The 14,930-nt window shown below is 38.1% G+C and overlaps 3 protein-coding genes across 4 annotated transcripts; 2 read left to right on the top strand and 1 right to left on the bottom strand.

Moving 5' to 3' along the window:
- Window positions 1-525: 525 nt before the first annotated feature.
- Window positions 526-5,627, top strand: LOC126374023 (MAGE-like protein 2). The gene is made up of 5 exons (XM_050020468.1): window positions 526-1,217; window positions 1,566-1,737; window positions 2,493-2,605; window positions 4,225-4,320; window positions 5,504-5,627. Exons 1-5 carry the CDS (start codon window positions 996-998, stop codon window positions 5,570-5,572), a joined length of 672 nt encoding a protein of 223 aa, XP_049876425.1. The 5' UTR covers window positions 526-995; the 3' UTR covers window positions 5,573-5,627.
- A 1,109-nt stretch (window positions 5,628-6,736) lies between these two features.
- LOC126373972 (SET and MYND domain-containing protein 4-like) lies at window positions 6,737-9,403 on the top strand. 2 transcript variants are annotated; one of them, XM_050020383.1, is made up of 4 exons: window positions 6,738-6,851; window positions 6,992-7,195; window positions 8,192-8,372; window positions 8,450-9,403. In XM_050020383.1, exons 2-4 carry the CDS (start codon window positions 6,997-6,999, stop codon window positions 8,802-8,804), a joined length of 735 nt encoding a protein of 244 aa, XP_049876340.1. In that variant the 5' UTR covers window positions 6,738-6,851; window positions 6,992-6,996; the 3' UTR covers window positions 8,805-9,403. The 2 variants fall into 2 exon arrangements, with proteins under 2 accessions (XP_049876339.1, XP_049876340.1); XM_050020382.1 differs by having other exon boundaries at window positions 6,737-6,851; window positions 6,992-8,372.
- Window positions 9,402-14,593, bottom strand: LOC126373970 (SET and MYND domain-containing protein 4-like). The gene is made up of 3 exons (XM_050020377.1): window positions 14,456-14,593; window positions 12,113-13,574; window positions 9,402-11,074 (listed from the first exon to the last, which is right to left on the bottom strand). Exons 2-3 carry the CDS (start codon window positions 13,492-13,494, stop codon window positions 10,711-10,713), a joined length of 1,746 nt encoding a protein of 581 aa, XP_049876334.1. The 5' UTR covers window positions 13,495-13,574; window positions 14,456-14,593; the 3' UTR covers window positions 9,402-10,710.
- Between the last annotated feature and the right edge of the window lie 337 nt (window positions 14,594-14,930).

Below are 14,930 nucleotides of genomic sequence, written 5' to 3'. Positions count from 1 at the left end.
TATCGTTATTCTATCGATAGTTTAAAAAGCAATAGTATCGATACTATTGTCAATTTTCAAGGTCAACAATCTATATAGATAGATAAATAGTCTAGCTATCGATAGTTAGACAATAGCACACCGCGGACACTTTATACAAACAACCTCGTTCTACACAGACACACATTGACATTATCGTACACGATCTGTGTGTGTGTGACGTCTGACACCATACGACTGAAGTCTACGTTCTCCGAACAAGGCTATCACGCAGGCGTGCATGTGTTGGCAATCACAATCAATTATAATAAATTGCCTTAATATTTTCATCCAATAAATCGTATCGAATATGTCTATAATATGATCCAAAGTATCGATCGATATACGGCATCCGGACCGGACCACACATACATCCCTAAACCCGTCGAAATGTTTTTTTTAAGTGTTTACGGCTTGGGTACATGTTTTTTTAGCCAAATCTTTTAAATGACTGAATGAGAATGACACAAAGCCGGGATATGTCGTGAACAGTGAACATGAAAGTCTCGATGAGCGAAGGTCCAGACATTGTTCTATTAAAATAAAAACCAAAATAAGTTGTAAGAAATGAAAAGGTTATGCTATTTGTAAAAGTGACAAGTGTTCTTTATAATTTTTATTATGTATGAGTTATAATTCTGGCTTTCGTCATAAAGCCACATATGAAAATAATTACTTGAAGAACCTTTAAAAACTGTTCCTTTTTCGTAATATTGCAAAATTACAATGTGGATACTTCAGTACTTCAGTTAACTACAGAACCCTAAAAATCTCATTCACAGTTCACTCACTCGATCTACTGTCACTGTCAGTCAGTCAAATCAAATTTATTCAAATCAATCTCAATCATAATATTGTTGATACTTGGTCTTTGATTGAAAACGTTAAATAAAAACCAAACAAAACTTAGCGGATCGCGGATTATTCCAAAAAGTAAACAGGTTTAAGAAGTTACTAGAAGACTTACTTCTTCGAAAATGAGTCAAAGGAGAAGCAACAGACCAGCAGTGACTGAAGAAGAAGACGATCCTACTCTAGATAGAGCAATAAATGAATGTGTGCGGTATATATTTTGCCGGGAAGGAAGTAAAATCCCCTTCAAACGAGCTGAAATAGCTAAACATTTAAATACTACGTGCCAGACAAACGCTGGTGACGTTAACAGTGTCATATCGCGTGCAAATACGATCCTGAAACGGGTAATATTTTAAATTATTATAATTACTTTTTTTTACCTATAATTAACAAGCTCCACAACTTGTTTGAACTTTATTTGACATTAGCAAATCAACCTGGCTTACTTACAATTCATATCCTATTATTGTCTTCTTTATAATAATGCAAATCATTACAGAAAAAACCGTTTGTAAAAAAATACTGTGGTTTGTGGTTATAGTACTTATTGAATATAAGCACTTGAATTTGAAAATCGTTGTATATTTATATCACCGTACTATTATGAAAAAAAATATATATACATAAATCAAATTGAGTGTTAAAACCTTAAAAAAATATATCAAGTAGAACAATTTGTCTTGTTTTTCCAGGTTTATGGGTATAAGTTGGTGCAAGTCTTAAGTAAGAGCGGGACACAGATGATAGTGATACTGAACAAGGAGTGTGAGTCGTTACCAGCCAGCGTCACAGACCCCTTGCAACGGAGGATACTTATCGCTGCTCTTACTCACATCTATATGACCGGAGGACCTGTTAAAGAAGGTAACTAATTTTATTTATTATAGTACAACCACATAAGCAAGCGGACCCTGTAAAAAACAAAACAGGATGCTTAGGAGATGATGATGAAAGTACAACTACATGGACAAGCATACAGGCTGTTAGTGATATCGTAGCAAATCCTGAGGGTGATGATTTAGCTCATGATTTTGAGTTAATATCAAGTGAAACTTTTTGTTAGTTTCAAAAAATTTCAGTTCCATACTTTTGGGATAGAAAATTCCACTGGATATCAACTCAGAATCATGGTCTGAATCATCCCTCAAAGTTTTCGTTACTATGTTACTAACACCCTGTATAACTCATGCCATACACTTCTGTCAACATAAACTGGTCCACCACTAAAAAGTTCATCATATTTTGTTTTCTATGATGTGACTTATTGTAGGTTTCCCTCACACTGCATTAACTACTTGGCCGGTTAAATGGGGAGTGCTGACAACTCTCACCTGGGGCCTGTTTAATAAAACTTACAATTGTAAATTACAATGACAATTTGATGTACATTGCGGAGTGTGTGATCACAAATATATTGCAGTTTCATATTACCTACGTAATGAACATCAAATTGTCGTTGTAATTTACAATTGTAAGTTTTATTAAACAGGCCTCTGGTTGAAATGTTTAAAAAGTTCATGATTACTTCATCCATCATAAGACTTCAATACCCTGTCTGTAAATCCTTATTTTTACTAGTAGTTCCTTTATGGTTGTTTGACAAATCCCATTTGTTACAGATGACATGTGGAAATTTCTAGAAGAAGCGGGATTATTAGAAGAAACCAACCATAATGGTCGGAAGTTACTTACACATACATTCACAAAACAGATGTATTTGTTATACTATAAGGTACTGTATAGTTACCACACATAACTACTGCCACTATCAGCTAGTTGCATTAAGGATGTTGGGAACCTCGCTCAGCAACTATGGATGGCGTAAGTGTCAGTGATTGAAATTATTACTTTTGTCATAAATAAACTAAACGAGCTACACCTTTTTGCCACTACTTGAAGGTCTCGAGAACCTACAAACATTAAAAAAATATTATAAATCCTTTCTATTTTTTTTCAGGTTTACTCTGTGTCTGAAAAAAGGTGTAGAGCTCATTTAGCTTAGTTTATCTATTGCAAAAATAATAATTTCGATCACCGAATGGCATGGCTACACTTACGCCATCTATCGTCGCCGAGCTAGGGTCCAAACACCCTTAATGAGCTAACTCTACTTGTTAAATACACCAATAGGTTATTTCACTGGGTCAAAGATTAATTCTAAAATGCTAATCCAGTAATATCTATGTACATATATACTGCGATGTCCATGGCCTCACTCGGCAGGGCCCGCAGAATACCAGCGTCGTGGCTCACGCCGCGACTTATGCTGAGCGAGGTCCTTTTATACCGGACTCCACTGCAGATGATCGGGCCGTCAGTTATTTCAGTCATTTCTTTCGACAGTCATTTAGAATACTTAGTTTTATTATTATTGTTTTTATGATTTTGGTTTGTTTTTCTTTTTGTTTTGGATATTTTTTTTTTGTCTGTGTACTTATTGATTTCCGTGCGGTTTCTGTCCTGTGTTAAATGTAATGTACCTGTCTGTCTGTGTCTGTGGTGTCCGGAAGTAATAAATGTTTCTTACTTAATAGATGCCAGTCTAAGATGATCAAAAACATTCCTAATAACATAGTTTCTAATTTTAATTACGAATTAAATCAAATGAGTATCATGGTTGACCTCTCTTATTGATGACGTCACTATTTTCGTTTTGACGTTTTGTGAAAAGTAGGTAGGTAGGTTATATCCATACTAATATTATAAATGGGAGTGGGTGAGTCGGTCTGTTTGTTTGTCCTTTCACTGCAAAACAAAGCGATATATTGATGTGATTTTTAAGTGGTGATAGATGAAGGGATGGAGAGTGACATAGGCAACTTTTTGTCTCTTTCTAACCCCCCCACTTCGTGAAAATTTTCAAGCTAAAAATTGGTATGCAGACTAATTGTGACTAAAATAATCGTACACCTTTTTTTTGGAAAACTATCCCCAACCCCTTCAAAGAGGGGGTGAAATTTTATATGGGACTTTTCTCAGTTTTCAAGGTGGGAAGTAAAAGGTACATTAGAAAAAGGGAACAGTGTTGTTACCCCGAATTCAACATCGATAAATAAGCTTCGATTGAAAAACGGATTTCAGATTTGTCTTCAGTATTTTTTGTGTGAGTAAAGGTTGCCTGGAAGAAATTGCTACCTTTGCAATAAGGTCACACTTTTTAGTTTTTTGGTTTATAGGTATAAAGTGTTTCTTTTGTGTGCATTAAAGGGTTACTTTATTGTATTGTAAAAAGTCAACTTAGTCCAAAAAGTAGGATAGACTTCCTTTTTTTACCGACTTCAAAAAAGGAGGAGGTTCTCAATTCGACCGTATATTTTTTGTGTATTAATCTTTTTTTTTTATTTTCAACAGGAAGGCGAAGGTGAGTTGGCTCGACACGTGTTTGAGTGGGGCCAGAGGGCGACCGAAGAACTCCCGAAGTTATTTATACTGAATAAAGTGGCAGAGGTAATTCTTCTTCTTCGTCGTTCCCTCACTGCTGAGGATCGCGACCACAGGTTATGGTTTTCCACTCGTACGGCTATATGCTGCGTGTACCGTCCTCTGTATGCTGCCGCCCACCGTCTTCTTCAGGATGTCAGACCACCTCGTAGGCGCCCTTCCTCGCGCACGTTTGCCATCCATTTGCCCAACGATGATCTGCTTCTCCAGACTGTGCTTCGGAGACCGCATAATATGTCCTATCTGGCAATAGGTAATAATGATGCATAAATAATGAAGGCCTTTTCAGGCTATGTTCCTCAAAAACAGTATAGATGGCGCTGTACAGATTTTCCTTCGTTTAACCGTCTTTCATTGGTAACAGACAGATGCATCTTTTATCTTTGTTTTTGGGTATAAATGATGACCGTTTTTATTACACCCAGGCACAATTACTTCTTCTACCCATTATTATTACAGGCATAATTTAAAATAAAATTAGGAGGTGTCTGCAGGAATCGAGGTCATTATACTCAGGTCATTATATCACACACCGAGGAGCTCGGTGGCGCAGCGGTAAACGCGCTCGGTTTGCGATTGTTGAAGTTAAGCAACTTTCGCAAAGGCCGGTCATAGGATGGGTGACCACAAAAAAAAACGTTTTCATCTCGAGCTCCTCCGTGCTTCGGAAGCCACGTTAAGCCGTTGGTCCCGGCTGCATTAGCAGTCGTTATTAACCATCAATCCGCACTAGGTCAGCGTGATGGCTTAAGGCCCTATCTCCCTATCCATCCATAGGGAAGGCCCGTGCCCCAGCAGTGGGTACGTTTATATCAACTCAGAATGATGGAATCATCCTCCTCAGTATTTGTTACGACACTTACAGCCTGTACAAGTACATAAAAAGTAGATAAAACAAACAAACTAGTGAATAAACTTTTTTATTATTATTATTTTATTATTATTAGATAGGGTGTTAGTTACATCGTAACACATACTGAGGGGGATGATTCCATCATTCTGAGTTGATATCAAGTGGATTTTCCCGTCGGAAAATTTTAGTGTTTTTTAAATTATTTTCCGCTCCATAATTTTGCGACGGAAAATTCCACTTGATATCAACTCAGAATCATGGCCCTGAATCACACTCAAAGTTTTCGTTACGATGCCAATAACACTCTGTATACCTATATTATTGTTTTTATTGCAGGCTTTCGGCAAAACCCCAGAACATTGGTATGAACAGTATAGAGGAGCAACAGAAGCGATGGAGTCGTAGTCTTATTTTAATTACTTTTATTAATAAATAAATAATAAATATGTTTAAGTACCTACTACATATTTAATTTAATTATGATTTTTCTTCAAACAGTTTTGCCATGCGGATCATCATATTCCATTTCCACCAGTACGCGTGTTACGGCCTCTGTGGTCCAGTGGTAGAGCCTCACGATCCGGAGGTCCCGGGTTCGAATCCCGGTGAAAAATCACTTTCTAGTTTGGTTAGGACATTACAAGCTGATCATCTGATTGTCCGAAAGTAAGACAATCCGTGCTTCGGAAGGCACGTTAAGCCGTTGGTCTCGGTTACTACTTACTGATGGCGGCTCTATAGAAACCCTGACACCAGGGTTGATGAGGTTGGTAACCATATTCTAACCAAAATGTCCCATCCAAACCATACAAAGTGACTTTTGTGTTATGTCCCACCGGGATTCGATCCCGGAACCTGCAGATTGAGAGCCCAACCACTGGACACGTAAACCGTAACACGCGTATCGCACGCGATGTGATAAATTAACCAACATGTCTATTGGCTCATTAGCGTTTTACCTATTATTTATTCAGTAGTGTCGCGTGCGTTATGCGGCTTCAGGGTACAGTAAAAGCAAATCCTGAACTAAACTTGCAATATCCCATTCTTTAGAATATAAACAACAAGTGAATATAATATGTATAGGTAGGTTAGGTACCTAGTAGGTATATGGCCCAAGGGCAGAGTTGTAGGTCTACAACTCTGCCCTTGGGCCATATACTATTAACTATTCTCGGGAATTGCCCTAAAATCTTTTTGGTATTTCTGAAATGTTGCCATCTGGACGGGTTCTCCGCCGCCGCCTCTTAAGATGTCAGAAGAAAGGAATCACTACTGTACTGCTTTATTGAAATAATTTGTAGCTACGACCGCCCCGATAGAAAGAAAATGCATGTATTTTCCTTATTAATGTATATTGCATTTGATTGCATTGTTGGCCGATATTCATTGTGCTGCCTATACAGTTTGTTACAAAATAATTCAAACTGATGTTCCACCTTGATAAACATAGGTTTAGAAATTAAAAATAAAATTATTGTATTTCTGCTACCACAGACTACTTTGTAACGCACAACGCAACATGAAACATCATACAAGGATGTATAGGCTAAAGCTCTTTGCCTTTCCAATGCAAAAACAAAGAAATACTTACCGCCGACTTTGGCCGACTTTGTTTTCTTTTCTTGATTTGAGTTTTTTTGTTGGTTGTGTGAATGACTTCATGTTTATTTGAAAAAAAGAGGTATTTAATTTACTTTTGTATGAAAATAGTTCACCCAATTAACAGTTTTTGATTTAACATTGTTTACTTTCATTTCCTGTAATTTATTCGTAGCCACCGTCTTCAAAAATGTTGATCAAAGGTATATTCTTTGTTTTCAGGCAAAATGTTTACTAGGCCGGTACAGTTCCACGAGTTTCTGACTCACCATGGTTTCATAGACGATATTTATAAAGCCATGAATAAGTCGGATTTAGCTGAACCAGTTATGACTGTCTTAAATATATTAACAAAAACAAACAGTTTACCACCACTTCTGAAAGAACCAAAATCAGAATCGAAGTCCACTGCATTCCGCAATGAAGGTAATCAAGCTTATGGTAGTAAAAAATATCAGAGGGCTCTCATTTGTTACAACAAAGCTCTGCTATATGCTCCAAAGAATTCTAGAGCTATGAAATTGGCATACAGTAATCGGTCTGCCTTACTACTCAAAGTCAAGTCATTTTCTGCGTGTCTGAGTGACATAGAGACTTGTTTTTCTATGGGCTGTCCCCTAGAAATAATTGAGAAACTTAGGAAAAGGAAAGATGAAGCACGTAGTTATCTTTGGGTGGAACGATTGGCTAAAGATGCAAGATCTACAGTTTTCACTAAAGAGTATTTTAAATGTAATATGAAACGTAACCCTCAAATACCCTGTGCTACCACCAACGTTGGAATCATCTTGGAAGATCAAGTGCCAAAAGTTGTTGCAACAACTGATATAAAAGTCGGGGTAGTCTTAGCTGTAGAAACAGCTTTTGTAAGTCAAAATGATCCCCAGAATGCTGTTTTTTCTTGCTACTATTGCCATAAGATGAGTTTGAATTTAAAGCCTTGTGATGGGTGTAATATTGCCCTATTCTGTAATGAAAACTGTAGAGAAAATTGTATGAGGGAGTATCACAGTATTGAATGTCAGATTATTGAAGTGCTTGATGCTTTATACTCGGGCTCCATGTTAAGAATGGCTGTAAAAGCAGTGTTGAAAATGAAAAATATGTCAAAATCTTGGAGTGATTTTATAGCGGCGTCTCATACAACTGGCATGAACAGATTAAAGACAAGTTCTATCAATGAAATTTATGATTCAAACTACAAATATTCCCTCCTGAACATTAAGGATGAAAGACATTTCTTGCACGGCCCATTGTATAATGCTTGTTTCAATTGTGCATCAATTGTGCATTATTTGGAAAAAGTATCTTGTTTTCTGCCCCAGCCTGCTGATGAAAGAAAATCGGCTCTACAGGCCCTGGCTAGGATGTTGATGTTTTTGACTTTATATTCCACCCACACCCAAGTTATTATGGTTGTAGCAGTAAATGAAGTGGAGAAAACCGAATTTCACGACATAGCCAATTATGGTTGGTTCTCTTTCATTGGCAAATTGAGAAACTCTTGCAATCCAAATGTGTTGGCTGTCGGACTGAATAAGAAAACAGCTTTATTAGCTATAGCACCTATCAAACGTGGCACCGAGTTGACAATTTCTTATGTGTGAGTATTATCCTATTTGTAAATTATTGAAACTTTTGTAATTCTATGTAATATTTTCAAATATTTTTTTGTTGCAGAGGCCATTGGTTGGACAATTCAACAGATAAAGAAATAAGACACAAAAACATGTTCATACTCTGCGGAGTTGTGTGCAACTGTGTTGTTTGCACTGGAGAGTATGAATTCTTCAACAATGCGAAACTAACAGACGTGCAGAAGAAGAATGTTCGCAAATTAAACTTAGAAGAAATGGGGGAACAAAGAAATTGGAATTGTATTCCAGAAATATTTGCAAAGTTGTGCAAGACTTTGGCTCTTCTCAGTGACTTGCCTTACTCAGATGAATATGCCAAAGTTTACACACTTTTCAGAAGATGTGTCTTGTGTATTCAAGATCTAACTACAGAAAATTTAATGTTGGATTATGTTTAAGTTTTTTAAGTACAAGTTAATAAGTATGTAAATATTTTAATAGCCCTTCACATTAGATGTTAGCAATCGCACGGTTTAATCGTGATACTGTACGTGCTAGGTATTTTTATAACTAGTTGATTGTGTCCTAATGCTGAGCAAAGTTCTTTGTTTACTTCTACTTTTTCTTAACCTGACAGATGTTTAACTGACCCCTACAAATGCATCCTACATCCAGGTCGTCTTTCCATCTTTTGGGCCTGCCTCCGCTGCGAGGCCTTTCTATAGGTATACAATTAGGTTGCGAGTATACAAGAGCGATTTGGTCCTAATACCGCGGTGAACCCACGTTAAAAATGACGGCTATTTTAGTAGGTATGGTGGCGCAACTAAGCCGCCTAATATGAAGGGACTCGTTAGGAAAACTCAATTATAGTTAGTATCATCCTGTATCAGAAAAGACATTAAAAAATATGAACGACTTTTTTAAAAACCTTCACAAGTTTATTTTAACTAGGTGCTTAGTCTGTCGAGATGTTATTTTTTTATTTGTAGCTTTTAAGCTGTAACAACTTGGAAATTAAGACGTTGATTTGTATTTGAATAAAAAGTCAAGCATAGTAAGTTAGTACTTTATTTCGGAGTAACATAATTAATGAGAGACTTTCCAGGCTACTTTCCTTAAAAATTATATGTATAGATGGCGCTGTAAAGATTTTCCTTCGTTTAAGTTTGTAATTTTCGTTCGTCCACGTTCGTAACCAAATTTTCATAACTAGTTATGAAAAAAGAATTTTCTTCGCTGTTTGATAACCAGTTATCAAAGAAGACTCTTTTTCCATTTTCGTAATTAATTATTATTTCTAACGTGGACGAAGGGTGTAATTTCATGGATAACTGACATAATATGCATCTTTTATCTTTGTTTTTGGCGATTGATGAATGTGGAGGAAGCAAGAGAAGTGTGTCAGGATCGAAGCGAATGGAATTCTATTGTCTCTGCTTACCCCGGTTGGAAATAGGTGAGTTTATGTATGTAAGTATCTTTGTTTTTAGGTATAAATGATGATCCTTTTTATTACACCCAGGCACAATTACATCTTCTACTCATTATTCTGATCAAAATAAAGAGAAGCATATAGGTAGCAGCATAATTCTAATATATAATCTGATCCAAATATCAAGCAACAATTATTTTTATAATGCTTCTGCCATTGTATTTTGGAATAATTATGCACCCTAGTAAAAAGAAAATAGGTAATTTTCACGATTATTTTTGGTGAACGTAGCCTGGAATGTTCTTTCTACGCAACAAGCGAAGAATATTCTTTTTTCATAACTAGTTATGAAACTTTGGTTACGAACGTGGACGAAGGGATATTAACTAGTAGCTACGTATAAAAGGTGTTAGTAACATCGTAACGAAAACTTTGAGGGATGATTCAGACCATAATTCTTCTTTTGCGACGGAAAATTCTACTTGAGTGGATATCAAGTAGAATTTTCCGTTGCAAAAGGATGAAACTGAAAATATTTTACAAAATATCATGAATTTTCCGACAGGAAAATGACTTGCCATCAACTCGGAATCATGGTCTGAATCATCCCCCTCAGTATTCGTTACGATGTCTCTTACATCCTGTATAAATTCTGTGCTACTATTTATTTAGGGCCCTAGTAATCGATGTACCATTAGTTAGGTACTCTTTCGAGTACGTACCTACATAAGGCCGGGTTTCCACTGACGCGGAGATGTGCGGATTTGACCAATCACAGCGTTCGAGTGAGCGAAAAACAAAGACACTCTGTCACTCTCTCCCTCACGGTGATTGGTCGATTCCTGCGCATCTCCGCACAGCTCCGCAGAACGCAGAAACGCAGCCTTATTGTCTAGTTATTTATCTAGAAATAATCTTAAAATTACGTATCACGTATACTTACGTAAATATCTGTTTCCAGTAGCGATGCATTGACAGAGAAATAGCAAATTTCGCAACCCTATGTAAATACCTGCGTGTTCTCGAGTCCCGGCCAAATGATGAAGTTTGGTTAGCGCTTTACAAGATGCCTTGAACACATTGATATCCATGTCAATCAACCTCTTGGGCTGGGTGTTTGAAATAAATTTCTTGAATACCCTCATCTCATCTGCAGACAATGTTTGGTCCCTATAACTGTTATCGCGAACATTCCAGTTCTCAATACACACTCGACACGAGCACGCAGGCGAAAGGCAGTGAAGAGACCGCATGAAATACTTGTGCTGTGGTATTCGGTCGTAGTAATGTTCTCTGCAACAAAATAATAATAAATACATATAGGTAAGTAATATTTCTCTGAAGTGACGTGAGGTGAGGAGCTCGGTGGCGCAGCGGTAAACGCGCTGGGTCTGCGATTGTTGAAGTTAAGCAAGTTTCGCAAAGGGCGGTCATAGGATGGGTGACCACAAAAATAAAAGTTTTCATCTCGAGCTCCTCCGTGCTTCAGAAGGCACGTTAAGCCGTTGGTCCCGGCTGCATTAGCAGTAATAACCATCAATCCGCACTGGGCCCGCGTGATGGTTTAAGGCCCGATCTCCCTATCCATCGATAGGGAAGGCCCATGCACCAGCAGTGGGGACGTTAATGGGCTGATGATGATGAGGTACCTTACCCACCTACTAGACTTTTTAAAAAGAGAAGACTTGATACCCGAGACTGTCTGGAAGCTCGGAAGCATTCGAATAGAAAGCTAGTGTGCGCGGCACGACTACTTCAACAATCGCAGACCGAGCGCGTTTACCGCTGCGCCACCGAGCTCCTCAAGGTACCTCATCATCACTAATTTAAGAGCCACGCTCTTGTGGGTGGAGCATTCTCCATGCTACTTTTTTAGGGAAAAATAGGTACCTTTTTTGGGTGTATTATTACTTGGGTTGTTGATGATGACACTTTATTAATCACTTTATCTCTGTATTTTGTAAATATAAAGTATTTTATCTATCTATCTATATCAGCACTTGCATACTTTCATCATCAGTCCATTAACGTCCCCACTGCTGGGGCACGGGCCTTCCCTATGGATGGATAGGGAGATCGGGCCATAAACCATCACGCGGGCCCAGTGCGGATTGGTGGTTATTTGCGACTGCTAATACAGCCGGGACCAACAGCTTAACGTGCCTTCCGAAGCACGGAGGACCTTTTTTTTGTGGTCACCCATCCTATGACCGGCCTTTGCGAAAGTTGCTTAACTTCAACAATCGCAGACCGAGCGCGATCGCGTTTACCGCTGCGCCACCGAGCTCCTATTTGCATACTACTATTTGCATATCCTATTTGCATACTTACAAGTAGGAAATGTTCAGTTCAGATCCGTTTTGTATGGGATGAACTGCAACCAAAGCTATGCTGTTTTTCAGTCCCAACGCCAGGAGATTTGCATCGCAAGAGTGTTTGAGTTTGCCGGTAAACGCGAACCAACCAAAATTATGACTTGATGTCACAAGATTCCCAGAATGTACATTCAAAGCATCCAAACATATATTGCGAATTAGAACTGGCGGATAAAACAAATTCAATTTCATCATGATTCTCGCGAATGCTCGCACACCTTCGTCCTTTTCATCTTCACATGTTGGCCAGAAATTCGGTACTCCCTTTAAGTAATGAAGTTCAATAGCGCACGGTACCCCGCAATTGATTGTCTTGCCGTGTACGAAATGCAAGTTATTATCGAAACTTAACATGGAAAACTTACTTTCCTTGTCATAAATATCACTTACACAGGAGTTCCTCATCCTGTCTTCGCCGATACTAAAAGACGCTGTGATCAGCTCCTTCCAAGTTTTGCACTTTTGCTTCATTTTTAAAGCAGCCCTAATATTCATATTACCTCCAATTATACCATGTTGACTGTGGAAACAGCTCATAATCTGACACTCAATATTGTGGAATTCAATGTAACATTTTTTCTTACATATCTCATCACAAAACAAAGCGACAGTGCAGCCATCACATGGCATCAAATTAAATTTAAACTTGTGGCAGTAATGGCATGCGATCCAATAATTTGATGCATTTAGTTCACATACGAATGGTGATTCCAAGGACACGAGCGTGCCTACTTGGATGTCTTTTGCTGCGACGACTTTTGGAAGTCCTGATTCCATGATCACGCTTATGTCGGTGCTGGCGCAAGGTATTTCAGGGTGACGTTTCACATCAAAATTAAAGAACTTTCCTGCTAATCCGTTTTTAATCGAGTTAGTTTCTAAGTCAGAAGATGCCTTTGCCATTTTCTCACACTGATTTTTTCTTTGATTTAGCCTCTCCGCTAGGTCGAAATCTGCACATCCCATGGAAAATATTGTGTCAATGTCGTTCATACAGTCGGTGTATTGTTTAAGTGTGTATAGTAATGCCGATCTATTACCGTATGCCAGTTTCATTGCTGTAGATTGCGTCGGGGCATAGCTAAGTGATTTATTATAACTCTCAAGAGCTAGTCCAAAATGTTTTGCTTTATAAGCTTGATTGCCCTCAAGCCGGAACATGTTTGAAATGCTTTCGGATTTAAAGTCCTCGACGCATTGGGGCATAGTCCCGGTTTCGTTCATAACCTTCATCAGAGTGACTACGACTTCGGACGGGTCATCCAGAACCTTGTAAACGTGATCCAGGTGTCCATTTTCAGATAAATAGTTTATCAAATCCGGTTTACTGAAGAACATATTATTTATTATTTGTAATGGGATGGTACTCCGTATCGTCGTCGTCGATGGTAGGTACTTTCGTAATTATTCTGAAATTTCTGAAATAGAATAAAAATATTTAGTAATTTCATGCATAAGGACGCGGGATTTTGATGATTGGCATAGATAGAGATGAAATGATAATAGGGGAATGGGGATGGTCGAAGGGTACATTCTTGACAAGTGAAGAGCCTAAGTGTGATCTCTCTCTCTCTCTCCTTGGCATTTATTATACCCATCTGATTCTTGTTAAAACGACTACTTGCACCATTTATTCGTAGCATAAAGTTGAAGAATATTACAAGTGGAGGCCTTTGCCCAGTAGTGGGATCAAATAGGCTAACAATATAAATCATGGTTAGAAGACTAGACGCCGCGCCGCGGAAGAAGTGCTGCGCTTGCGCTGACGGCATTTCGTCATATCTAACTACATAGACGGACTACATAGACCTTTTTCGTGGCGCGTACGTCGTACTATATCTATTTACATACATAAACTTACGCCTATTTCCCATCGGGGTAAGCAGAGACTATGGAATTCCATTTGTTTCGATCCTGACATACCTACTTCTTTTGCTTCCTACACATTCGTCTATATACATAATTATTATAACATAACCTCACGATGGGGACAGTCAGAGGTACATCCATCACAAGATGACTAAGTACCCAGACCTCACCGAGCTTTCTGTTAGTGTTAGACCAACTTTATAGTTGATGCTGGTGAGCCTTCGCCGTCTATAGTGATCGAGCCAACTCTGTGTTAGTGGAAACTGCATTTAGGGTAAATTAATGTCTCAGTTGAACCGGAGTTTGAACACACACTCTCTGTTTGTGAAGCAAGCTGTTGTACAGTAGTAGCTCAGTAAAAATATTATAATTATAATTAATTTATTATGTAGTAAGAAAGATAGTAGAAATATAGTAGGTTATTACTCACATTTCCTGACCATCTGACTGCTAACAATCCAAAATGTTATGAAAATAATTGAGTGCGTAGGTAGAATATAATCTGGAATACAAGTGATTTACAATGATAAGATTATGTTGAATTCGTAGATTATAGGTACCTACTCTGTAAAATAATATTACTTATTATAAATTCAATGTTGTGGTGAATCCCCGACCAAGCAAGATGCATGCACACGAAAAAAAATATACCCGAGTGAATTTTAGAGCACTGATGTCATTCAGGCATTCGTGTCGCCGTAAAAATATCCTAGAATAATTATCTTCTTTTTCAAATATCTGGTTACAAGTTACTTTTTTTTTGGTCTTGTTACAAGTTACGTACAGCAACACAAACAGCCTCCGTGGTCTAGTGGTTAGAGCGTTAGGCTCACGATCTGGAGGTCCGGGTTCGATTCCCGATAGGGACATTGTCGAAATCACTTTGTGAGACTGTCCTTTGTTTG

The sequence above is a fragment of the Pectinophora gossypiella genome, chromosome 16 (assembly GCF_024362695.1).
Source record: "Pectinophora gossypiella chromosome 16, ilPecGoss1.1, whole genome shotgun sequence".
Lineage (NCBI taxonomy): Eukaryota > Metazoa > Arthropoda > Insecta > Lepidoptera > Gelechiidae > Pectinophora > Pectinophora gossypiella.
Note: the sequence above shows the minus strand (reverse complement) of the source record. Positions and strands in the feature narration are given on the sequence as shown.